Genomic DNA, 25,693 nt, shown 5'->3' with positions numbered 1-25,693 from the left:
TACTACTAATAGCACCTGTTTGTCATTTTTTCTAGCAGTGTCTGTCTTTCCCTTTAGCTGGCATGCTTTCTTTCTTTCTTTCTTTCTTTCTTTCTTTTCTTTCTTCAAGCTATCTTCAGGCTTATAATTTAGTTTAAAACTTTCAGACTGGCTTTGTCAAGCCAACATGACAGTTTTTTCATAACACATGTTATCTATCTATCTGTGTATCTGTCTGTCTATCTGTTTGTCTATCTATCTGTATCTTTCTCACACACTCCATCTATATCTGAAGCATACTCTTTCATCTGTCACACGTTCCCTGAATCTGTCTTTCTGTTATCAACATCGGTGAAAATAAAGAGAAGTATAGAGAGATATACAGTATATATTTTTCCAGTAATAGCCTCATGTCAAAGAGGATCTTGGTTTATAAAATATTGAAAGAATTCCTGACTTTTTCAGTGTAGAACATTCACTGATATTTAGTTTAATAACACAGTGCTGAATACAGGAGATTGCCTTTTAGTAGATATATATTACAATGTGCACTGATTCGCATTACATTCACATCCTCATTTATTGTTTGTCAGCATTTAAGTTATTCCACTTTGTGTAAAATATATTCATTGTGCTTCTTTTTTGAAGTTGCCCAAATCTCCTCAATCCAAAACACAGCCATCATCTAGGCTGCCATCTGTCTCCCATGGAGCATCCTACAATAGTTTGGATGTGATAGTTGGTTCTGTCACATTCACTGAAAGGTAGCAGTGCTCATATTTCAAGACTGATTCATCACTTCACTCTGGTGCAGCGTCCTGGCCTTCTGCTCCATGTTTAATTGGCAGTTCCCCATCGTTTGGGCTGACCTCCAGGTTCGTATCTCTCAGCAGGCATTCAACTTTCCTGAACATTGAACTTTCTTTGTGCTTCTCTAGCAGCCTGGCCACCTCCTGTCAAAAATATGCACAATATTAATCATTCTGTAAATTCAGAACCTGCAACCTGGTGACACGTCACCTAACAGGTGACTCTCCCCACTTCCAGCATAGTGCCTTACATCCAGACAAACGAAGCAGGGGTTACAATTAATTGGCTTACATTCAGGTTCTCAGACACTGTTCCTGGGTCTCGAGCCAGCACTCTGTTGAGAACGAGGCTATTAAGGGCTGAGTCAGTGCTTTGTTTTGTTCCTTCAGCTGCATCAAGCTCCAATCTGGCATGGAACAACTCACTTAGACACAATTGAAGGACCTGGAGCATTAAAAAAAAAGTAGTAGGAGAAGCACAGTCAACACCCAGAAATGCTATGAAACGTAATGGTCCATGTGTGTATGGGCTTGGCTTGTACCTTAAAGAAAGCCCTTTGGAAATCAGCAGTTGTGTCAACGTTGAGTTGGCCGGTGGATATATGAGCAGCACAGTGCAGAAGCAGCAGAGAGAAACCTCCGACGGACTGCAGCCTCTGCTGGCGCACGTACAGAGTGTTATCCATCTCCTACAGACACAGTCAATGCTTTGGAATCCATTCAGACGTTCATTTTTTATAATCTATTGACACACGTCAACACAGTGAGAAGTGGCAGCGGTGCTGCGGCTTCAGCATCAGCATGTCTGCGTTCTTATTGATTACAAAATAAATGCGAGGTTGCTTGAGCAGTGCAATTACATTTACATTAACAATAAATCTTACCTTCTCTGCCTTATATTTTGCTTTCCTTTAATGAAGACAAGGCAGAGTTGAGACCATAAAAAGAATGTCATTTTTCATACCTTTTATTTAACTAAATGAAGTAAAATATAGTTATGTTATATTTTTAGCCCATACTGAGTGTATTTGCAGCTTAACACTTCTCGCATTCCCCTGTATCTGACTACACATCAGCACTTTTCTAGTGATTTGTACTTTAATTTAATCTGAATCTAATTCACTCACTCACTCTCTCTCACTCATTTTCTACCGCTTATCCGAACTACCTCGGGTCACGGGGAACCTGTGCCTATCTCAGGCGTCATCGGGCATCAAGGCAGGATACACCCTGGACGGAGTGCCAACCCATCGCAGGACACACACACTCATTCACTCACGCAATCACACACTACGGACAATTTTCCAGAGATGCCAATCAACCTACCATGCATGTCTTTGGACCGGGGAGGAAACCGGAGTACCCGGCGGAAACCCTCGAGGCACGGGGAGAACATGCAAACTCCACACACACAAGGCGGAGGCGGGAATCGAACCCCAACCCTGGAGGTGTGAGGCGAACGTGCTAACCACTAAGCCACCGTGCCCCCTTAATCTAATTAAAATATATATATTGATATATATCACTTGCATAGCACTTTTAACAATGAACATTGTTTCAAAGCAGCTTTACAGAATATAAGAGACACAGAACAAAATGTTCCATATTTAATATTAGACTTATATTTAAATGTATTTGTATTTTATCCCTAATGAGCAAGCCTGAGGTGATTGTGGCAAGGAAAAACTGTCTGAGATGTTATTAGCAAGAAAACTTGAGAGGAACCAGACTCAAAAGAGAACCCATCCTCATGTGGGTGACGCCTGAGAGTTTGATTATAAATCATTATAAACACTCTCGCCTCTATGTCGGAGCCTTCAGATGTTTAACGAAGGAGATACAGCATATATAGTATGTTAGGATAGTTCTAAGTTATTCATTGAACATCATAGATAATATTATGACACTTAAGAGTTGGCGCTACTGATCAGAATACTGAAGGATCTGATCCTAGAAACGTTAAGCCTGCCCAGATTGTGCTGTATAATGCTAAAAATTCCAAATGCATCAAAGCACCTAAAATAAAATAAATTATATTATGTTAATTGAAACTTAAAGCAGCAGTTTTTTTTTTTTCACAAAACAGGCAGTTTTTCTCTAGTGTCATCCTTCATTTTCAAGACAGTTGTTTAATATTACCACATGAATACTTTACTTCTATAAATACCTGGTAATAAAAGGAATTGCGGAAAGCATTGCAGTGGTAGTTATTTGTAGGAAGACTTGAGGCAAGGTGTAATTTCACTGCTGGTGCCTGGAAAGTACAAACTCAAGCATAACTAATCAGAGTAAATTTACAATACATCAACCATTTCATTATGTCATTGTTCAGTGGGTGTAAAATATTAGTCACAATAAATCCAAATGAAGGAGTGTGGGTGTGTGTGTGTGTGTGGGTGTGTGTGTGTGTAAGAGACAATAATAGGGAGAGTCAAACCACTCTGTGTTTGTGTAGCAGTTGGAGAAGAAGCTGGCCGTGCTGATAGATGAGAAACTCCCGGGGATTAAGTGTGTCTTCAGCAACTTTGACAAGCTCTCCCTCACAATCATACTGCGCATCCAAGAAATCGATAAAGGGGCACCATGAACCTGCAGCACAAAGACAACAAGATCAACCCTTCCATTCTCAATTACTAGACAAACTACAATTAACACTAAATACTACAGCAAATGTTTTGTAATTCTTTAAACAAGTGGCCAAAAAGGGTTTAAGGGTGACCTGTGTGCTCGCCACTGTGAAGGCCTGCTCTTTTTGCTTGGTCACCGAGCCGCTGTTCCACAGCTTGCATAAGCCGGAAGAGTGGAGAGATTTCCAGCAAACTCTCCCAGTCCTCACCTGAATGATGTATGAAACCACATGGCGTTAATAATAATGAATAGTCTTTTGTCAAGTCCAGTGCTTTATGATCATCCAGGACCAAGAACAACACAGAACTGCACGTGAATATAAAGATCTAAATCAGATTACACAAGAATGCATGAAACTACACAGAAATAACTACATTTACACAGATCTATATGAGACTACATGGATGTATATAAAACAACACAGTTCTTGTATTGAATAAAGTGCAAAAAGTTACAATATAATAGTACATGTTGTAAACATGAAGATAACATACTAGCAATTTAAGAATGAAATTTACAAAAATTACTAAAGGAGAGGAATGATGTTCAGTTGAGTATCAGTGTATGTGTTTGTGTGCGTGTATGGTTGTGTGTGGGTTAGTGTATGTTTAGTCTCTGGGTATTCACCTCTGGGTGAGTTCAAATCACAGGTCCACCAAGCTGCCACTTTTTAATAAAATGAGATAAAAATGCAAGTCGCTCTGAATAAGGAAGTCTGCCAAATGCCATAAATGTCACTTTTAAATGTGTTGAAGAGTCGGATTGCTTGGGGGAAGAAACTGTTACACAGTCTGGCCGTGAGGGTCAGAATGCTTCAGGAGGGTGAAGAGTTAGTTTGAGTGGTGTGTGGGGTCATCCACAATGCTGGATGTGGGGATGTGGTATCTCAGTGGTTAAGGTGTTTGACTACTGATCGGAATGTCATAGGTTCGAATCCCAGGTCCACCAAGTTGCCACTGCAGGGCCCCTGAGCAAGGCCCTTAACCCTCAATTGCTCAGGTGTATAAACTGAAATAAAAATGTAAGTCACTCTGGATAAGAGTGTCTGCTAAATGCTGTAAATGTAAATGCTGGTGGCTTTCTGGATACAGTGTGGTGCGTAAATTTAGAGAGAGACGCCAATGAATATCTCTGTAGCAGTTCTTTTTTTTTTTTTTTTTTTGCAATCCGAGAAAAAGCAGAGATGATTCTGGGCTTTCTTGGATATGGTGCTGGTGTTCAGGGACCAGGTGAGCTTCTCTACCAGGTGAACACAAAGCAATTTTAGTGCTCTTGACGATCTCCACAGAGAAGCAACCGATGTTTATTGGACAGAAGTCACTCCATGCTCTCCTGAAGTGTTGTCTGCAGCATGTACGTATGCAGCCTCATACTAATTGCTGATGAGACCCACCAAGTCTATATCATCTATGAACTTGAGGGTCTGATTCAAGCTGTGCATTGCTTTATAGATGTGAATCAGTAAACAGCAGTGGGCTGAGCACACAGCCTTGGAGGTTCAGTGTAGGTTTGTTGTAGATGGTGTTCCAGACTAAATGGGTTCTCACAGTCAGAAAGTCCAGGATCCAGCTGCAGCTGGAGGTGTTTAGGCCCAGCATGTTCAGCTTTCCAATTAAGAGCTGAGGAATGACTGTGTTGAATGCTAAACTGAAGTTTCACTTTATCCAACTGTTGAAATGTCTTGAGACTTAATTACTATCTGAATATCCTAATGCATTGAATATGCAAGAATACTTTTAGTTTCAGCTTATGAAATAATGTTTCCATGCTTATCTTTCTTTTCAAAGCTTTCCTACAAAATGTCGTACCTGACAGTTTGGGGACTATCTCCTTGAGAACTGTCTCCTTGAGATTTTGGGCATCTGATTGGGCACAAAGATGAGATGGTTAGCTTAAGTGCTGTCACTAGCGATGTGACAGTGAGAATCTTGCCTTACCCTGGATTTGAGCAGGGCTTACAACCTGTTCTGTGTGTGTAGGTGATGTTCTGGACAATACAGGCTTTAAGCCATTCAGCTCGCCCACAGATGAAGCCTTTACATGAAACTGCTGCAAAGCAGAAACTGCTGCAAAGCAAAACCTATTGGCATCTGTGCGTACAAAATTAAATCAATATCACAGTAGGCAGACAGAATCCAACAGCATACTGAGCAAACATGAGTAAAATACAAAAAATGCTGTTCTGACCAAGAAGAATAACTCAGTCATACATTTTAATTAATACCTTTAGCTACAGGGACTGACACAGTCCATGCTCTTGAGCTTGTGTCCCTGTCAAAAGCCTGCTTCATTGGCAGGTCTGCAAATAAAACAGTAAAAACTACTAAAGAAAGCAGAACACACTCATTTCCATTTCTATGTCAACAAAGTGAATGAGTGTGTTGTACCTGAGCTCTGATGGCCCTGGGTGCCGATGAAGAGACTGGAAAGTTTGCCATCCTCAAGCAGCTGAATGAGGTGCTTCAGCTGAGGGAGAATTTTGTGCTGAGTCAGCACCATCGCTTTCAGAGGGTTTTTTCTCCTTCGAGCCTGAACCATACCATAATCCCTATATGAGAATGAGCCTGATAATATGGCCTATTGAGAGGGAGAAAAACATGCTTAAAGGATTTTTGTGTGTAATACTACTAGTGCAGTTCCTAAAGGCACCTCCAGCTCATCCATATAATATGCTGATGTGTGAAATCCTCTTAAAGTGCATTCAGCCTGGACCCAGCTCAATACAAGACCAGTGTGCCATGTTTAACGTCCTGGCCTAAGTGTGTGTTACCTCAGCAGTATCAGCACGGAGCTGGCTGAGCTCGCAGGCCCAGTGTACTGAAGAAAGAGCAACATCGAGCTCGGCATGTCTCTGCTTTAATTGCTCCCACAGCTCCTTTTGCCTTGTCTTTTCATCCTATAGTAGGAAAACATAATTTCAGTAAGTATGCAAATGGTTTTGTGAAACCTTTGCTCACTGCACTGACTCACTTTATGATTAATTAGCAATGTTGAGAGGTTTACTTAAAATAAACTTGCTGCGGTGTAGAACTGGTTTCAAAGATGGAAAGCACATACACTAGACACAATGGGATGAAAGTTACTCTCATTTCCCTTTTTGCTTAGAAAATCATATAGGGACTATTTATTTACGATTATTACTTTTATGGTAACATAATGTAATTCAAGGTAAGGTACGGTAAGCGTGGCCACCGCTTAGACAGCAAGGTGGACATTTAAACATAGCACTCTGAAAGGAATTTAAATTTAAAGAATAAGTAAACAGATTAAAATGTATATATTGCAAATAGTGTAAATCATTAGCGATATAATGCACATTGTGTAAAGTGATTGTAGTGCCTATAGCAGCTTTTTTCTTGTTTAACCTAACAGGTGAGTTTAAATGAGAGTTAGAGATAAATTACAGACAGTCAAAATAATTTCCTTTAAAACTAGTGTGTATTTCCATTTGCTTTTACACTTATCGTACTCTGTCCATGACCTCATTTAGGTAGCCTAAAATGGTCTCCATGACATCACAACGGTCCCCTTATTTTTCCATATTGTCAGTTCTGCGACATCTGAGAAGTAAGTGTTTGTACATTTGACTATTTCACCACAGTTCACAGTGTTTTGTACTCACATGTAGCAGTCGTGGGTGCTGAAAAACTGTGTAATTAATTTCATTCATGAATTCATGAATGCGTAATTTTGTGTTATTGAACTTTCCCAACATCAGTGTAGAAAGGTGAACTGTTTGTTCTACCAGTCCCATAGAGATGGATGATAGACAAGGATCAATGCTCAAATTGCTTGTGACTGGAACATCTTTGGCTAGCATTTACAAGCACCATGCAACATGATGCTGATTGCATCATAAGCTTACAGGCTATGTGAACATCAAACTCAGCTGCTGATTCTTGTACAAAGAAATCCATGAGCTTTTACTTGCGACAGAAACAGGAAGCGCAGTAGGCTCATCGAAAACGGGAAGAGATTGACGGAAGAGGCGTCATCAGCAGGCACGAGACAAATAGGTGATCTGTTAGTGTACTGCAGCGAAATGAACAATACAATTCAGAGGAGCTTAGTATAGCTGACTCACATACAGACAGACCCTGATGTACTCTCAGTATCTGCTTCTCTTTCTCTAAACATGAATAATGAGCCAACCCTGGCGGAGAGTTCTGACAACCCGCCATCTGACTGTTTTGAAGATCAGAAGAGTAGCTCAGCAGTAGTAAATGTTCTGAAAGCTGATTTTAAGGCTGTGTTAGTGAAACTGAAGCTGGGATCTCCCATAGATGATTGAATGCCTAACCCACTTCTTGGAATTGTTGCTCAAGTGAGTGAGTAAGAATCCCACAAAGAATTGACTTTATTAAAGAGCTCTTACGCACCCTTTAAAGTACAGTACACTGACTGCGGTGGCAGATGTACTGTAGAAGGACTAAGGTTTTATGCACAGACATTAATGGTCTCACTAGTTATACAGACTGATGAAACCACGTGTGTTGATCTGTGCAGCATGCAGCTAAATATCAATGAGCTGAGACAGTAGGTGTTTGATACCATGAGAGATGCACTGCTGAATTTATATTAATGCTCATTGTAATTAGTGTTATTGTTTCAAGAGTAAAAGTTCATTCATAAGAAGTCTGTTGTGTATGTCAAAAGAACATACAATTTTATGGTAAGTGTTATTTATAGAAAAAAACATCTGATCATTCATATGAGTTTGTTGGAGTCCAGTCTATCAGTGCTAAGTTGTCTCCAACAGGAGAGTCTTCAAAGGACAAAGGAAATTTATGCTTTCTGGGTTCTTAGTAATAAGACAAGCTGCAATTTTTTTGTCTTATAACATCAAGAGGAAAAAAAAAACTTTGGTGAGGGAACAACTATTTATAATGTAAGAGATAACAGGAACTAACTTGTCTTGGAGGTGTTCCTTTAAACATACCTATTATAGGTATTTATTTCCAATAAAAAAATCTTTTACACTCTTACACTACCATAGAATGGATAATTTCTACAGAAAATGGATGGTGGTATGCTTTGTGTAGGCACTGAATCCAAGTGGAAAGTCAATTGTTATAATATAATGATGTGGAACACTGGGCATTAATTCCTTCTCTTGTACTGCGAACAATGTTTTGATTTTTTTTTTTATCTAAAAGTACGTTTTTTGGTATTAACCTAAAGTTACACCACAGCAAACAGCAAAGTGTTGTCTGTGCAGTGTGGACAGATTGGTGCAGAATGTCTCTGAATGTATCAAGATAAACAATGACCCCAGAGAAACACTTGGAGCTGGTGCAGTTTGTTTAAAAGGCACATATACAGCAATATGTTTTTTTTTTGTTTTTGTTGTTGTTTGTTTTTTACTTAAAACATATTTTATAAAGGATATCAATTCAGCAAGTTGAGAGTGGTGAAATGCCTGGATTATTGATTAGAACACAGTGTCTGTGTTGGGTGATCTTCAGTCATCTTCATCAGTCATGCCAGGATTTCACAGTTTTGGTAAAATTGCTACCACAGGATTCTTCTTTTAAACTAAGCCCAGCAAAGACATATATGTAACTACTTTCTATTATATCTGTACTCAAGTTAAACATACATGAACCCCAAAGGCCGAATGCAAATTGTAATGAAATCACACAACAGATCTTGGCCCAAATTGTTGTGAAATCTACGGTCATATTGAAAAATGTCTAGCTCCTATGAACACTGCAGAGTTTGCTTGATTTTGTAAAATTGCTAAATCGTTTTATTGTAAAATGTATAAGCAAAAGAGATTTAGCACTGAAACTGACCGGTTGCTCATCACCCAGATTTGTGGACCGATCTTGCTCCCACTGCTGCCTTGCCATTAACACACTGACTCTGTTCAAAACTGCAGTCAGTTCAGTGTGCCACTGACGCTGCTGCTTCCACTCTTCTTCATCACCTTTGCAAACACACACACAAAGACAACTAATCTGTGGGATTCATTCTCTGCTGTCAACCCATCAGTACCACAGGTTCTCGATAAAGCGTATACGTCACCTCCAGTAAGAGTCAGCAGGATGTGTCCGGGCAGCAGCAGAGAGAGCTCTGACTTCACAGCGTTTCTTCTCTGAGCCTCTTTATTGACTGCATCCTGAAGCTCTGCTGCTGACTCCTTTATTTGCTTCTCTGTGTCTGTCCACACAAACTAACACACACACATACCAAGATTAAGGTCTTTCCGCTCACATTTAGCACCATCTCTCGTGTCTGTCAAGCTTGCTGTGAGCCTCACATGATCTGACTCCTCCTGTAAGCATGTATAAAGGAAGTCTCGCTGAGCTCTGTCTAAATTTGCCACTAGTTCCTCCTCCTTTACTCGCTGCTGTCTCCAGAACTGGGCCCTCATGCTGCACTCCTTCTGTAAGGCCTCTACCTGCACCAAACAAATACATGCACATACTTGCAGCAATCACAGCCTTTTAGAAACATTTATATATTTAACAAAAATCAACTCACCAGCACATTGTCTGGGGTCTCTCTTATGCTCAGGAACTGGGACACAGTCACTGGGACTACAGTCCTCTTCCACACGTCTAGCCGAGCTCCGACCACCGGAGCTACAACTCCTGTTACAGGGTCTACAGTCCATGCCCCAAAGCGGATAGGAACCAGCCCTGGACACATTTGTGTTAATGATCACACTCAGGTCGCAGGTCAGATCACTCTCTATAGACCCAAGTAAGACATGCCACTCTGATATTAGCTCTGCTTCCTGGCTGCAAGATTATCAATGATGATTTTTAAGAGCAACTCCAACCGATCAGGGATTGCATGAAGCCAGTTGACCTCATATTCCTCAAAATGCTGCTCATGGAAAACACTACACACCCACTTCTGCATGCATGAGCTCAGAACTGGTTTTCTAAAAAGCTTTGTGCTGTTAGGTGTCAGAGTCTAAATTGTGTTCTTACACACGTTTATACAGGTGTTCAGACAATTGGAAAAGATAATTGGTCTTTGCGGCTCCCATTTTATCTTACTTAATTAGTGATCCTAGTCTGCTAGGTAAGAATTGAAGAGGCTCTGCTTGCTAGGTAGCTTGCATGCCTAAATGATATTGCTTTAACAAACCCTTGTAGCTCACCTAAACTTTTATATCAAGAAGCTACCTACAAAGGGTTCTTTCTGAAAGGTTGCGTGTATTGGACATATTTAGCTAGCTAACTTTGTTTAGCTAAAAAATGGGTTTATGGAATCTGGCACTGCAGCTCCAAGGCATCTGTGATGTACAGTAAAAGTAACATCTTAAATGTTATGTAATCTTAAAAATTCCCACAAAAAAGACATTGCAAGCATCAACAGACTTCTAGAAGTATGTATACTGCATGGCAACCCATTGCAGGCTAGCACTCCCTGTCTTTTCTAGTAATAATTTATAACAGTAAGTCAATAACATTTTAATTAATGCCAGTATGATTCCTAATAAAAAATCCTAATTGATTCTTCAGATGGAAATAGTTCTTCAAATGGGAAAACTATGTCTGACCCTTGCCATCTGCATCTTCCATGGTTCCAGCAAGTGGCACCATACACCCTGACATCCAATCCAGCTGTTCTCCGAGAACAGGGACGGATAAGCCAGAACCCCCAGGATCCGGATATTCCAGGCCTGGCAGAGCAGGCAGGGATAGTTCACTGTTGGGCAGATTGATCTCACCTAAAAGAATTTGAAGAAGTTTTAGATAGATAGATAGATAGATAGATAGATAGATAGATAGATAGATAGATAGATAGATAGATAGATAGATAGATCTAATTACATTGGCACATGGGGTGGAATACACACAATTTACCACACTACCCTACAAACCATTCGATATTACGTGGTGCGTATTTATGTGATGTGACATATTTACAGTTGAATTTTGGGACAAAAAATGATCTGCATCAACAAAATCATTTAAAATGTAAGTAAGTGATATAAAAAAAAAGTCTATAAGTCAAAAAGCAACCAGTATGGTCATGCTAGTTAAAGAACACAATCAGCATTACCAGTGAAATATTGCTAATAACCCAGGTTACTGATTTTAAACAATTTCAACCCCACTAGACCACACTAACAATGACACGCTTTAATGACAAATACCCAAAATACATTAGCAATGCCAAGCATGCTGGTATAAGTGTTTGTGGTTTAGTGAAATAACAAGAAAAAGCAACACATGGCTAAGATCCTCTAACCAGCTCAGGTTTGTTAACTCCCTGATTAACTAGCTTTAGCTCTCATAAGAGTACATGAAGATTGACTAGCTAGATTTTCTCATAATTTACTGTCCAAATAATGTTTCCTAACACATTTATTGATTATTTTTACAGCTCTCAATAATAGCAAAATACATATATACAAGTTTGATATGATCAAGCTAAACATTAACTCTGTCTTTCAGTATATTCATAGTAGGTTATTTAGCTTTGCAACAGTAAGTTTATAACTTACTTAATGCGCATAAAAAGGTGTATTCATATCTAAGCAAATAAGTGCACCCACTCACCTAGACAGCCCCCATCTTCAGCCACCCACCAGGCCCACTCCTGCTGAGCCTCCAGACAACTAAGCAGCTGAAGCATGCAGTGCTGACTGTTCCTCCAAGCTTGCTCCAAATCTGCGGCAGCTGCCTTCACCCTGCTAATCTCATTTTGGAGTTCTTGACCCCGAGATTTCCACTCTTCACAGGAGGCCCGTATCAGCTCCACTACCCGCACCCGTGCAAAAAGAGCTTGGCTGTCCAGTAGAGACTGGAAACCCCCTGCATGTGGTACAACTTTCCCTCCTCGAATGCTGCCTCCACCAGTGCGCACCAGCCTGCCACTCAAGGGCTCAATGAAGGATTCACCCAGCATGAGACCTCCTACTGGAAGCACAGCACCTGAAACACAGTTTTAAATGCCAGGTAGTCCTTCAAACTCATATCAACAGACCTACAAATGTTTGTTGAACAGCACAATTCAAAATAAGTCTTTGTTTATATGAAGGTTTACCAGGAGATGAGAGAGATTTTGAATATCAGAGATATGGTTTTATAATTCATTTTCAGTTGCTTTCATTTGTGGAATAACTTATAGTCTGCGGACAGTCTGGGGACCCCTAGTGGTTCATTAAGCATTGCAAAAAAAATGTTTGTACAGCATGTTATTATATTTTATTAAATCTGAAAGCTTCTAGTAAATGTTAAAAACGGCATATTTCAATATGGAGAAGAAATTAGGTACACATGTACTGACCTGTATGTGAGTCCAGACTAACACCTGTGATGAGCACCACGTTGCCTGTGCGAGGATCCAGCATCGGACAACCAATTTGAATGGGCTGCTGGAGTCGTGTTACAGGGCACACATGAACTCCACCTACTGGGTACACCATCCCTGTATGGGGGTGAATGGTGACTGCCAGGATCGGGACAAGTACACCAGTTTCATAGTCATACATGTGTCCCCCAAATACAAGCTTCTGGCCTGTTTGGAGGCTTCTCAACTTGGATGGCCCTAGCAGCTCAGAGTGGTGAGATAAAGGGTAGGGAATGAACGGAATCACAGGTGTCTCCCATTTTCCAACCTCACCTAAGATCACGGATCAGATGTTAGAGTCACATGCAGTTGCTGAATAGTGCAGTACTATAAACTGGAATTATCATGGCTTAATAGAATAAAAAAGAAGGATGCATTAAAGCATGATCCTCATCTCACACATACAAGCATCGGCTGTGTAGACAAGGGTGGAGCTGGAAGGGTCAAATCCTACATTCCCAGCCATGGGGATCACCCGGCCAGTATGAGGATGCAGGATGAAGTCAGAGGGCACAAGCATGCTGTGGCCACTAGCAAGAAGCATGTAGGCATTCGAGATTGGATGGATGAGGCCTGTGCATGGATCCACATGGACAGTATCACATGCCCGGATAGACCCATCAGGCGCTGTATTGGTGTAAAGATTGGTCATTACAGAAACCTGTGACAAATGACTATATGAGCAGTACTGAGTTCTACTTTACTATACTACTTTCAATAACCACTAGGTGGGGTAGTTCCTTTACCAGACACTCCACACAAATAGTATGTAAAACTGCATTCTCTCACTCACTCATTTTCTACCGCTTATCCGAACTACCTCAGGTCACGGGGAGCCTGTGCCTATCTCAGGCGTCATTGGGCATCAAGGCAGGCTACCACCTGGAAGGAGTGCCAACCCATCACAGGGCACACACACTCTCATTCACTCACGCAATCACACACTACGGACAATTTTCCAGAGATGCCAATCAACCATGCATGTCTTTGGACCAGGGGAGGAAACCGGAGTACCCGGAGGAAACCCCCGAGGCACGGGGAGAACATGCAAACTCCACACACACAAGGCGGAGGCGGGAATCGAACCCACAACCCTGGAGGTGTGAGGCTAACGTGCTAACCACTAAGCCACCGTGCCCCCCACAAACTGCATTCTGAAAACCATAATTAAATCCATCAGCCAATCAGACTGCTCTCCAGAATGCAGTTTTACATACTATTTGCACTAGCCAATAGTCACAAATTATATTAGCCTATCAGCTTATTATATTATGAATCAATCACTCTTCACTGATCTTAATAAATTAATAAAGTTGTCATAAAATATTGATTTGTAGATACTGGTTAACATACAGTACAGTAAGTGCACATAAAGAACAACGCAGAATTTAATACAAAAATTGCTATTCTCAAGCTTGCTGCATCTGGACATCATTTGGGATAATCAGTGATTGGCTAGAAACTTAATCTATGTTTTAGGTAAAAAAAAAAAAAGGAACAGATTTATCATATCTGTGACAATAACAATGCAACATTTGAATCATGGACACAGTTTGAATCATGACACGTTTTTTTAAGTGGATGATGCAAATATGTTTGACAGCCTCCACACACTACAATCTCACAATCGCTATAAATTTATACGGAGCCGCTAGAAAATTTTCAGGCCCTGAAAATGTATTTTTCTGTTTGATGTATTACAACATTGAAGCATAGCAGAATTAGATTGAACTGAACGCAAATAAGAATGAGATTTTATACCTGCTATTTTTGAAGTTACTCTTTACAAAATAAAATGAAATAAAATATTTTGATTTCCTCAGAATTATTTGCGATTTAAAAAAAAAAATACATTTAAAAACGTATAAGCTTAATCGAATTTCTTGTAATTATTTTAATTCGTTTAAAAGTATTTATACCATTGTTGTCCTTTTGCAACAAATAAATATTTCACTTGTCTCCTATGTGTCTTTTTTAACTCTGCACATTCTGATTGTGTCATGTTCTTCCATTTCTTTAAGCACATTTTCTCCAAATCTTAAACTGAATGGAGAATGTTGGTAAACAGCAATTTTCAGGTCATGCCACAGATTTTAAATTGGGTTTTGACTCAGCCAGTCCAACACACAAACCATTATTTTCAAGCCATTCCTTTGTAGTTTTTGCCCTGTGATTTGGCTCATTGTCCTGTAGGAGAATGTATTTTCAGCCTAAATGCAAATGGCTGCCTGACTGGAACAGGTCCTGCTGAATAGTTTGCTTTGTCAGTTTTGCATGTGATAGTAACAAGCTTTCCAGTTACTTCTGCTGCTAAACAGCCCTAGAGCATGACTTCACATGATTGGTGTTACCTGGATTTTGGACTGAATATGGTTTGCATGGAAGATTATTCTTTGTTTGGGTCAACTTTAGTCTTATTAGACCTCAAGATCTAAAAATGGCCACTTGATTCTTCTGGTGACGCTTCCATAGTGGCCAGACTTGCAAAGATCTGCACAGGTTTTCCTGTATCAGCCATTGCATTCTGTAACTCCTGCTCTGTTGTAGCTGGACATTTACTCACTCACTCACTCATTTTCTACCGCTTATCCGAACTACCCCGAACTACTATCTCAGGCGTCATCGGGCATCAAGGCAGGATACACCCTGGACGGAGTGCCAACCCATCGCAGGGCACACACACTCTCTTTCACTCACACACTCACACACACTACGGACAATTTTTCCAGAGATGCCAATCAACCTACCATGCATGTCTTTGGACCGGGGGAGGAAACCGGAGTACCCGGAGGAAACCACCGAGGCATGGGGAGAACATGCAAACTCCACACACGCAAGGCAGAGGCGGGAATCGAACCCCCAACGTGCTAACCACTAAGCCACCGTGCCCACCAGCTGGACATTTAGTCCCTTCTATTACAGTTGTGATTCTTGATTGAGTACTCAGTTTGTCCTGATCTTAATGTCTGCCTTGTTTTTTTTTTTCCACTTTGTTATAACAGATTGAACAATTTACTTGTACAAATTATTTTTTACCTCTGACAACTTTCTTTACAAGCTTCTTCATGATGACCCCAAGACTGATCTTTTCTGATCTACTCTTTCAGCTGTAAAACCTCCTAAAGTCAATGATATTTATTGTGCATGCATGCAATTAAAATTCAGCTGGATTTAAAATAGACAGAGATATATATTAAGCTGTCTATAACAATGTCATGGAATGAAACTGATCACAGAAGGGTCCAGAGTGCGTATCCAAAAAGTATATAGTAAAAGAAATAACTCTTTCTGGTCAATAAATTTGCAGGAGAATTTCCAGTAGTTTTCCATGTACAGTAGGGCAAGGACCTTGGACATATCACATGTTTTGGAAAAGTGCAATAACTCACCAATAATGTCATCCCTAGTGAGGATTGATCCAGAACTGGGGCACAGAAGACGTGCTCCAGTCCCCTGTTTGAGCACGACCCAGCAACCCTGCCTCTCCGCCTCCACTGAGACCAGCTCTGCCATCTTGTCAGCCAGCACAGTTACTCTGTCCATAACACTACAAACCCAAACTTATTTAAATCACAATGGCAGGAGATGCAGTTTCATAATGAAATATTAGTATGTATGCTAATAATAATAATAATAATAATAATATTAATAATAATAATAATAATTAATTATTAATTATTAATTAATAATAGTTTTCTATAAAACATGTCCATTTACATTACCACTGAAATATCTATTTTTAAAAAGTATAATTTTTATTCTTTATGTTTATTATAAAGCACTTTAAATAGGTGAACGGTTTATTTATGGTCATATATTAATAGTGTAATAGTGTAATTTTAAAATCTAAAATGTTTTGGACAAATGAACCACTCAGAGACAAAGATTGAAAATGTTGTGTAAGTGAAAGTTGTTTATAAGTGAAATCTGTCTATAATCATGCCATTTCTGAAGTATCAAGCTTATTTTTTTCTACTTCCAACATCATACATTTGTTTGTATCGGTGCATGCCTATGTATAAATTTAATCTATGCTTATGTATAAATCTTGAAATGAATCCTGTCTTGTCTCTTCTCTTCTAATGTTTCCTCATCTCTTTTCCATTAGTCATACCAAAATGATCCCAGTGGATCAATATCAAGGTTGTTATGGAATGAAAAATCCATCAGACTCATCAGTAAAGAGAGCAAAGGTGCTCCAATACTCCTATTTTAGTTCCTGTTTTGCAACCAGTCTGTTTTCTATTTAAATATTGAAGGAAAATATATTTTTAGTTTCATTCGGAACACACAGTGTTATTCAGACCTTTGGTAGCCTCTGAGAAGAGATTGTACTCGTGTCTGTTGAGCACTTAAGTTCAAAGTTCCTGCTTTATGAAATGCACATAATGCATTTTGCTCCTTTTCAAGATTTTTTAATGCAATTTCCGGGATATTTCTTACTGCTTAAGAGTTTGATCTCTACTCGACTGTCTCTACAAACTCTATCTGAAAGATAGATAGTGGTTATTTAATAGTAATATATTCAGACCATATAACTTACATTACATTTAGCTAAATGAAATGTAAGGAAAATTTAAGGGATGGTACTAAGTACTGAACTGTAGTAGCAAGTGCTGTGTCACTGGAGTTCAGAAAAGTGGAATAATCAGTTATGACTGATCCTGAATGCTGGTGAATGATACTGGTGATTCTGTTCTGGCACCTAGGTGGTGGAATGAACTTCCTCTAAATGTTCGAACAGTTGAATCATTAAAAAATCTTAAACATAGTGATCCAGTTTCAATGTTTTCAAAAGTACTTCTGTAAGTCACTTTGGAAAATAGACTGTAATTTTGTATTACTTTTTATGACGATTAAAATAAAAGTGATCGTGTGCCGTGCAGGAGTTTTTTAGGTGACTGGTTTTGATCAACGTATGTAGGTGAGTATGAAATAAATCAGCATTACCGAAACCTTTCTTTGGCATTTGTACAGCATAGACAAATTAAAAATAAAAAAATGAAGCTTGATTAGGCCAGTGTATGAATGTGCATTGGAAACATACAGTACCATTGCTGGACATGTTTGTTCCAGAGAGAGGCCTCGTTGTCTGAAACCAGCATCAGCAACCGAAAGCATTCCCTGAGCAGTGGTGAGAAAGCCTTGTGCATGGCATGCTGAGACCGTGACTCATTCTGCAGTATCTGAAGCTGGCTTTCCAGAAGGTGGGAAATCTGGGTGCCCAAACTTTTCCTGCGGACAATCTCTTGCTCCACTTGCCGCTCTAAACACTCCAGCTTGCCCCCTACCACCATAGTCCCTCGGTCAGTCTGGAGCCCAGATATCTTTTCCAGCACTCCTTGATAAAGCTGCTTCACCTACGGGCATACAAAGAACAATATATGGACATGTGGAGATTTTTATTATTATTATTATTACTATTATTACTCATCTTACTGGGGAGTTTTTTGGTGGTTATACTGCTCCACCCAAAAGCACCACTTCAGTCAACATTAAAGAAGAGACAATATTTACTGTGGTCTAATTGTGGTATCTGCAACCTCATTTAATATGATTTAATAATCTATTTTCAGGGGAAGTTGCAAATTTGGAAAAAACAAAGGAAATGTACCTCTTCTCTGAGTTGCCCAAGCTGGCTGGTAACAGACACGCTGTGTTTAAGCAAGATCTCATAGAAGGTGCTGGAACTGAAAGCCTCCAGGTTCACCTGCTCCTCATAGTCCCAGAACTCGTCTAATGTTTCAGGCACAGCTATGAGCAATAATAGAACAGTGAGTACGTCTCTTTAGCTGAAGTTGCTAACAGCTGTTCACAACATATAATATATAACATATAATATATAATTAACACATCTAGGGTGTATTATTGCAGGGAATGCAATAAAATGTATAAAATGTACAAAAGTCAATCAAAGACCCAGATTTGGAAACACTGTTATGGAATCGTAGTTCCATTATTAATGGCTTATTAACGATCTTAGGGCTGCTGATAATGCAATAATTGGTTAATAGGAGAAGCTTGAAGATGCAGATGTTTATGTGCATGTCAGGGATAACATGCTAAAAACAAGGGAAAGTTTCAAGTTTGTCGAGGCAGATTGATATTTACAGTTATTTGATTCTCTTCTGGTAGAACTTGTATTAATGACTGGGTTTGTTCATACAAGTAAATACAGTATGAACAAACAAACCTATCTGAACATTGCCAAGTGAACTGATGACCAGACCATTTTCAGACCATTAAAATAGAACACCTGATTTTGTGCATTTATGAGAATAAACATAGAGCTAGAATGTTTGAGGTTGGAGCTTTGAATGCAAGAACCAACCAAAAGTGAGTAAAAGAATAAATATTGCATGTTCTTTTTGTTTGTAAACGAAAAAAGTGGCAACAGGAACAGTCTACACAAATGATTGCCAATTCTGTAACTTCTTACATCATACAGCAAACTGAATTTTGTTTTGTAAGCGCACATGAAACGTAATAGTTGAAATAAGCGCCAGTTTTCAGGGCAGATTGTTATGCAATATGGCAGCATGAATAACCGTGCTAGCCAAGATAGTTTGGAAATGTAGTACTAGAGAATTGTTTGTTTACAGCAAACTCTTCTTTTAAAGAGATACCTCTCAAAATTGGATCCTCATTCATCCCAACCAGGTGGTTCCGGTGTGCCTTTTTCAGTGCTATGACCCTGGAACCTTTTGATGAATAGTCATCCATGTTGTACTTCAGCTGTAAATCCCGGTATCTGGCCTGAAAAGGCAACTTTTCTGGCCAGCCATGCTCCCTGAACAAGATCTGTGTATTTGAAAAGGAAGTCAGCAGTTCTTAACCATTAATAACCAATAATATTGGTATAGTATTAGTTCTTTTTTATATTTTTATAGCATTTTTATATAGCACAAGACTGACCAGTACTACAAGACACAAGCAGAGAACGACTGTAGCTCCAGCCAAGAGACCTCCAATCACCCACCAATCTGGTCTCAGCAGGAGCTGCCGTTGGAGGTTTATACCCATTCGTATCATATGATGTGGATCAGTAGGAAAGAATGGTCCAAGCTCATAGCAATCTCCTCCAGCAGGCAAAACCTTTACATACTGGAGAAGGACCTTATTGTTGGCATCTTATGGATAGTAAGGTCAAGGTCATATTTTGGTTGCAAATCAAGGTAGGTTAAACATAGACAATACCAGATGCTTATGTTGATTGCTGCTCAGTTTGAGGACGTACACACCAGGCTCACTGAAGCTAACAGAAAAGAGGGTGTTTGCAGATCGTGCCATTGCGAGCTCTTGTTCCAACACTCTAAAGACTCCCCAGTCGTAAGCGGCATTTGTGTTGAATAAGTTCTCACTGTCAACAACAAGGCAAACCCTTGAAAAAGTTCAAGTAAGTATGGGAGCAACTGTCTAAACGGGCAGACAAGATTTTCTTACTCACAGGTCATACTGTGGATAGTGGTGCCTGGTCACAGTGAATAAAAGAATATCTTCCAGATGCAAGCAAGCTATCGGGTTCAACACTTGAGTGGCTTCTGTATTCCTGGCTCCTTTTGAAGTAGAACCCATGGACCAATATAATTCCATATCAGTGTAGGTATGGTTTCCTGGTAAATGAATTGATTTTTGAAACCACTTGTCATGGTTACTCATTCTAATTACACCAGGTTAATAAATGTAAAAACTACCTTTTATCTAAGTACCACCTTACCCATGCTGTGGCTGTTCATGATCTCAACAAAACTGTCACTCACTTCACTACCTTCTGAGATCAACATCCGGACTTCTGCTGGAACAGTGCGGAGGAACCCATAGAAGCCACTTTCTGTAGCACAACAAACAGTGAAAAGTATAACATGGCTGGTTGTAAATTCTTTCAACATCCTGGCCTTGACCATGGTTACTCACCCCTCGTCTGTATTGTGTACACAGGCCTGGAGAAGCCGTGATGCTGCTCACACCGCAGCCTTCCTCTGGACTCCCAATGTTTGAGGACAGATAAAAGCGCACTTCCTGATGCACTTACCTGCATCCGTCAGAGATACAAAGATCAAAGTGAAACTCTACTCTTGTTTGCGTTAACAAGATAAACGGGGCCCATGGTATACATACTATACCATACCATATGCACTGTCAAAGATACAGTCTGAGTATGTACTGTGGATAAAACATTTTGGATGATACCCTTGAATGTTGATAATAGAACCGAACAGATAATGTGCCATGAACACATTTTGACTTTGGTTTTGGATTTCATAGATTTCATAGATCAGCTCTGCAGCTTGCAAGCCAAACACAGACCATGTTTGTTTGCAAGACAGTGCAAAAAAGTACAATAAATTAGCCTACTAGTATTTATTTATTTTTTTTTTACATTCTGGGACCAGAACCAACTAGAACCAAATGAGTTTCATAGGCAGGTTCAAAAGTGTTCAAAGATTAAAACTAGTCATGTGCACATCTCTGGTTGAGAATTCTGAACTCAAGATAATGTCTAGTGCCCCTTTTCCACCAAGGCAGTTCGAGTGATGGTTCGGGGCCTAAGTTAGAACCAGTTCTTTCTGTTTCGACCGCCAAAGCACCGGCTCTGAACCAGGAAAAGTGGTTCTTAAGTAGCACCAAAACGTTGCTGGTTTACACTTAAGAACCGCTTGTGTCAGGGGCTGTGGGCGAGGCTACTGTTAGCGCATTTGATAATGTAGCTTAAGTATACTAATGTTTAATACTTTTTTACTTTAAGCACACATTATAGTAAGTAGCTACATGCTAAGGCTACCTTTTTTCTGTGTTAATGAAAAATAACGTTATGTACTTTCTCGATTACAACCTCCGTTTATACAAATTACATGGAGCTGCACGTACACGTTGGATTCGCCGCGTTTGGATGTTAATGTAGGTTTGCAAAGCCATGAGCAGTAACAGTAAAGCAACATCCGCCATTGTTGATGTGTTTGTGTTTGCCGCTGCTGCGCTAAAGTTGCTGGGACACGTGACACGTATACAGTGACGTCAGACTCGGCTCTGTGATGGCTCTTTAGCCGGTGGAAAGGCAAACCGGTTCTTAGAAGGTTTATCAGTGGAACCAACTTTGAACCAGCACCAGTGCTAGCTCTGAACCAGCACTCGGTTCTTTTTGGTGGAAAAGGGGCATAGGAGTCAGAATTGATGGCACTATGCAGACAGTGCTGGTTTTACTTCCTCATTGTCCATTTTTTTTCCAGAAAGTATAGCATTCATTTTATTTACTTTTAATATCCAATATAGGCCACTTATACTTCTGGTTCAAACCTAGTGAGATACATACTCGGATATTGATGCATTAAACAGGTACCGATATAGATATTGACAATATGCTACACTCATATTGTGATGGCAAGGCTAAAGTTTATTATATGAGATAGATATACAATGTACAAGATACAGTGTAATCATGAATTTAAGCCCTCTAAGCTTGAAATGTAGGATCATTGGGTTGGACCAGTAGGTTGTACCTGTCTATTTGCCTCGGTGTAAAGCAGTGTAAGGACAGCAGAACTGCACACGAGCTGCAACACTGGTCTCATCCTATCTCCACACCATCCTGAGCACTCACTTCTTCCTGAGTCAGTCAGACTTTTGCAGACACACAGACTCAGGGAGGTATCATAGCCTTCATACAGCTGTGGAGATGCACACACCTGTGGAAGTGGAACGTGCAGGATTTGACAGAATGACTCCGGAGGTTGCCATTCAACTACTGTACACACTTCACATGATTGTTACAGCTTACAACTGAATGCAGGTTATGCAAAAGTTCTGAGTGGATATGTAACAAGAGATTCATGGAAAAGTGTGTTTTGTTTCCTTCGTGGTTCATTGACCCTTGGGACATTTATGTTCAGAACAGAAGTTCGGAAGTGGTAAAAAAAATCAATAAGTACAAATTTTCACAGTCATCTTTAGCATTTTGAATTTAACATCTGGCAACAAAAATCTTACTAAAGTTAGTTTATTTTTTTCCATAATTAGACGTAAGTAATTCTTATAGAGTTTTTTTACAGCAATCATTGCTTGTTGTTGCTAGTAAATAATGTTCATGTTGCATTACAGCATCGAAACAAACATTTGATTATTACAACCATCTTGAGAGATTTTACAGCTAGGCAAACAAATATTCTCATCCACTCTTTAGTTGCATACAGTACAGCTATGCATTGAACAGTAATTCATTCCAGATCTGCTGCAGTATAAGATTTACTGTAGCATGTCCCAAGTTTTTACAGTATTTTCACAAGCTCATGCAATATAATCAGCAAAATAAATGAATATCAGTATAACAAACGAGCACTAGAAAATGAGTTCATCTGCCTGGATGAACAAAATGTTAATTTGAGAGCTCATTAGCATATGTTATGGTTATGACATTGCAGAAGCACAGGGTATCTGAATTCTAAAATAGACACTGTGGTTTGAGCAATGCTGTAATCTCCAGTGTAGTAGATCATAAGCTTGAAGTTACCAATAATGTATGGTAATGTCCACAGATGTATGCATATATTTTACAAGACATTAAGTGGCTTCTTGTACCAACCTCATGAGTACAAATGTGTTTCCACTGCCTGTGATCCAGACACTTGCCATACTGATCCCGTGTTTGTCCATCTTTGCAGATTTCATATATCTTTAGCTCACAGACGTCTCCTCTTTGTGTAGCAAGGTACCCCAAAGTACACTGACACTGCCCATCGCTGGCCTGCATGAATGAAACATAAATCATATGTTGAAAACTTTGTCCTTTTGTAAATGCTTCGGTAACAGTAAATTGTGAATTATTGGTTTTTCTTGTGGTGGAATCTGAGGTGAGTGAAGGTTTAGTATTGAGGGCGAGACAGACAGAATGTGTAACCTTACCGCCCTCAGGCTGAAACATGAGCGGCTCTTCCAGCTGAAAACTACAGATTGCATCACTGGATACTGCTGAAATGTTTGCATACGGTTTCAGATATACTGAAAAATAAACAGGTATATGTGATCACCTGGAAGACTTGACCCTCTCCTAGGCATACACATTTATCCTGGCCAGGTAGAGGCTGTTGTGCTCTGGATCCACAGGGCAGACAGGAAGCCAGACCCTCTGTGGGAGCATAGTGTTGTGGAGGGCAGCTGATACAGCCGCTGATGTCCCTGGCCCAAAAACTTGGTGCAAACATTCCTCTGGGACATGGAACTGCAAATTCACTGCCTTCCGGACAGTAGTGACCTTTTTGGCAAAGCAAAAAAACATCACCATGTACAGTACCATTTTCATTCCCTTAGGGCAATAGTTGTATCCTTCACAGAATGAGATATCCTCAAAATGACAATGCGAAGCAAACGAGAGGGTACAAAATACTTTTGGTCTCAAAAGGTATTCCTATATTCCCATGCCTCATGGCAACAACACTATGCACCTTACCTGGCTGACAAGGGAGCTGGCGCTGATGTATTTGTGTTGCATTTAGCCCAAAAGTAATCCTTAGTGGGCTAAAGAACCACCAGAGAAGGACTGGCCAGTAACAGTCCCTAGTTTTGTGCATCATCTTGCAATGTTGAGTACCATAGTCTGAGACAGTTCTCAGGGAAATAGGAAGCACTTTCTCTCCCAGGCTGAATGATTCATGAGGAGTTAGGTGACACACATGTCAGTGGGCAAAGAATGAGGCTACCTAATACAACCAGGTCATATTGCAGCCTTTTTGAAACCGATTACTGATTTAAGCTGTGCTTTACCTATCTCTCAGCACCTGTTTGTGTTTGTGAAAGCTGTAACCTTTAATAATACATTTTTAATGAAACTAGTAAATTGCCTAATAAATGATTCGAATGGGAAATAACGCTTTTTTCCGATAACAGGAATGATTGAGGGGGGCACGGTGGCTTAGTGGTTAGCACGTTCGCCTCACATCTCCAGGGTCGGGGTTCGATTCCTGCCTCTGCCTTGTGTGTGTGGAGTTTGCATGTTCTCCCCGTGCCTCGGGGGTTTCCTCCGGGTACTCCGGTTTCCTCCCCCGGTCCAAAGACATGCATAGTAGGTTTGGCATCTCTGGTAAATTGTCCGTAGTGTGTGATTGCATGAGTGAATGAGAGTGTGTGTGCCCTCTGGGTTGGCACTCTGTCCAGGGTGTATCCTGCCTTGATGCCCGATGACACCTGAGATAGGCACAGGCTCCCCGTGACCCGAGGTAGTTCGGATAAGCGGTAGAAGATGAGTGAGTGAGTGAGAGGAATGATTGACTTTTTGAAGGTTTACAAGTCAATCGTGCCCAGCAGATATATTTGCAAAGCTTCTGTGTATTCTGGGTTAAAGTTGATTCCTCTGGCAGTTTCAATATCCCCCAACATACAACAAACAATTTATATTAAGTTTCCAACTTAATGAGCAAATCATTAAAAAGTTTGGACTCCACAGAAATCCACAGAAATGGTAAATAGATCATATAATAATACTAACTGAAGAAGCTGGAAACATATGCTGTTTATCTAATTGCCATACTACCGATTGATGGCCTTTGGCAAATATGCAGATACTATGACCCAAATTTCATTGTTACAAACATAAACTAGATTGACTTTTCACCTACTTCATTCACTGAGAGCACTTTAACCCTGTGAGACATCCACAATAAGGTTAATTATTAGAATGTTCAGTTTACAGTAACTCAGACGTTTTCTGAGCTCTATAATTCTGTCTGGAATTCTTATTACGAGTCATACATTAATAGACTATTATAAATGATCAGCTGAAATCCTCAGATCACTTAAATCAAATTTTATTGGTCACACACACAACCGGTGACATCAAACAAATTTTGCATAAGAACAGAACTTCACTGCATAAATATAGACAAATATACAAATATAAAAATATTAATATGAAAGATCTAAAAATACAAGACCACAAAAATGTGGATATGTGCACTTGTACGTACTATACAGTA

The 25,693-nt window shown here is 39.9% G+C and overlaps 3 protein-coding genes across 6 annotated transcripts in view; 1 reads left to right on the top strand and 2 right to left on the bottom strand.

Annotated features, from left to right (window-relative positions):
• Positions 1-25,693, top strand: part of zgc:162608 (uncharacterized protein LOC100037332 homolog) — a 131,203-nt gene that overhangs the window by 101,585 nt on the left and 3,925 nt on the right. The gene's annotated exons all lie outside the window — the stretch shown is intronic.
• On the bottom strand, positions 581-12,555 carry LOC132857993 (uncharacterized). 4 transcript variants are annotated; one of them, XM_060888148.1, is made up of 17 exons: positions 11,939-12,555; positions 10,933-11,103; positions 9,903-10,060; positions 9,679-9,819; positions 9,444-9,591; positions 9,212-9,345; positions 6,187-6,312; positions 5,804-5,993; positions 5,641-5,715; positions 5,354-5,506; positions 5,225-5,278; positions 3,508-3,624; positions 3,226-3,377; positions 2,956-3,042; positions 1,331-1,477; positions 1,081-1,233; positions 581-932 (listed from the first exon to the last, which is right to left on the bottom strand). In XM_060888148.1, exons 1-17 carry the CDS (start codon positions 12,285-12,287, stop codon positions 780-782), a joined length of 2,508 nt encoding a protein of 835 aa, XP_060744131.1. In that variant the 5' UTR covers positions 12,288-12,555; the 3' UTR covers positions 581-779. The 4 variants fall into 4 exon arrangements, with proteins under 4 accessions (XP_060744131.1, XP_060744132.1, XP_060744133.1 ...); XM_060888149.1 differs by having other exon boundaries at positions 5,354-5,482; XM_060888150.1 differs by having other exon boundaries at positions 5,354-5,479.
• LOC132858520 (uncharacterized) lies at positions 12,649-24,148 on the bottom strand. Its single transcript, XM_060888898.1, has 15 exons — positions 24,109-24,148; positions 23,753-24,027; positions 23,308-23,469; positions 22,229-22,414; positions 20,646-20,763; positions 20,449-20,562; positions 20,179-20,344; positions 19,929-20,091; positions 19,647-19,835; positions 19,358-19,532; positions 18,346-18,485; positions 17,784-18,091; positions 16,121-16,278; positions 13,131-13,358; positions 12,649-13,004 (listed from the first exon to the last, which is right to left on the bottom strand). The coding sequence occupies exons 1-15, from the start codon at positions 24,146-24,148 to the stop codon at positions 12,649-12,651; spliced, it is 2,778 nt and encodes a 925-aa protein (XP_060744881.1).

Source organism: Tachysurus vachellii, chromosome 15 (genome assembly GCF_030014155.1).
Source record: "Tachysurus vachellii isolate PV-2020 chromosome 15, HZAU_Pvac_v1, whole genome shotgun sequence".
Lineage (NCBI taxonomy): Eukaryota > Metazoa > Chordata > Actinopteri > Siluriformes > Bagridae > Tachysurus > Tachysurus vachellii.
The sequence above is the reverse complement of the archived record's forward strand: the minus strand, read 5'-3'. Positions and strand labels throughout refer to the sequence as shown.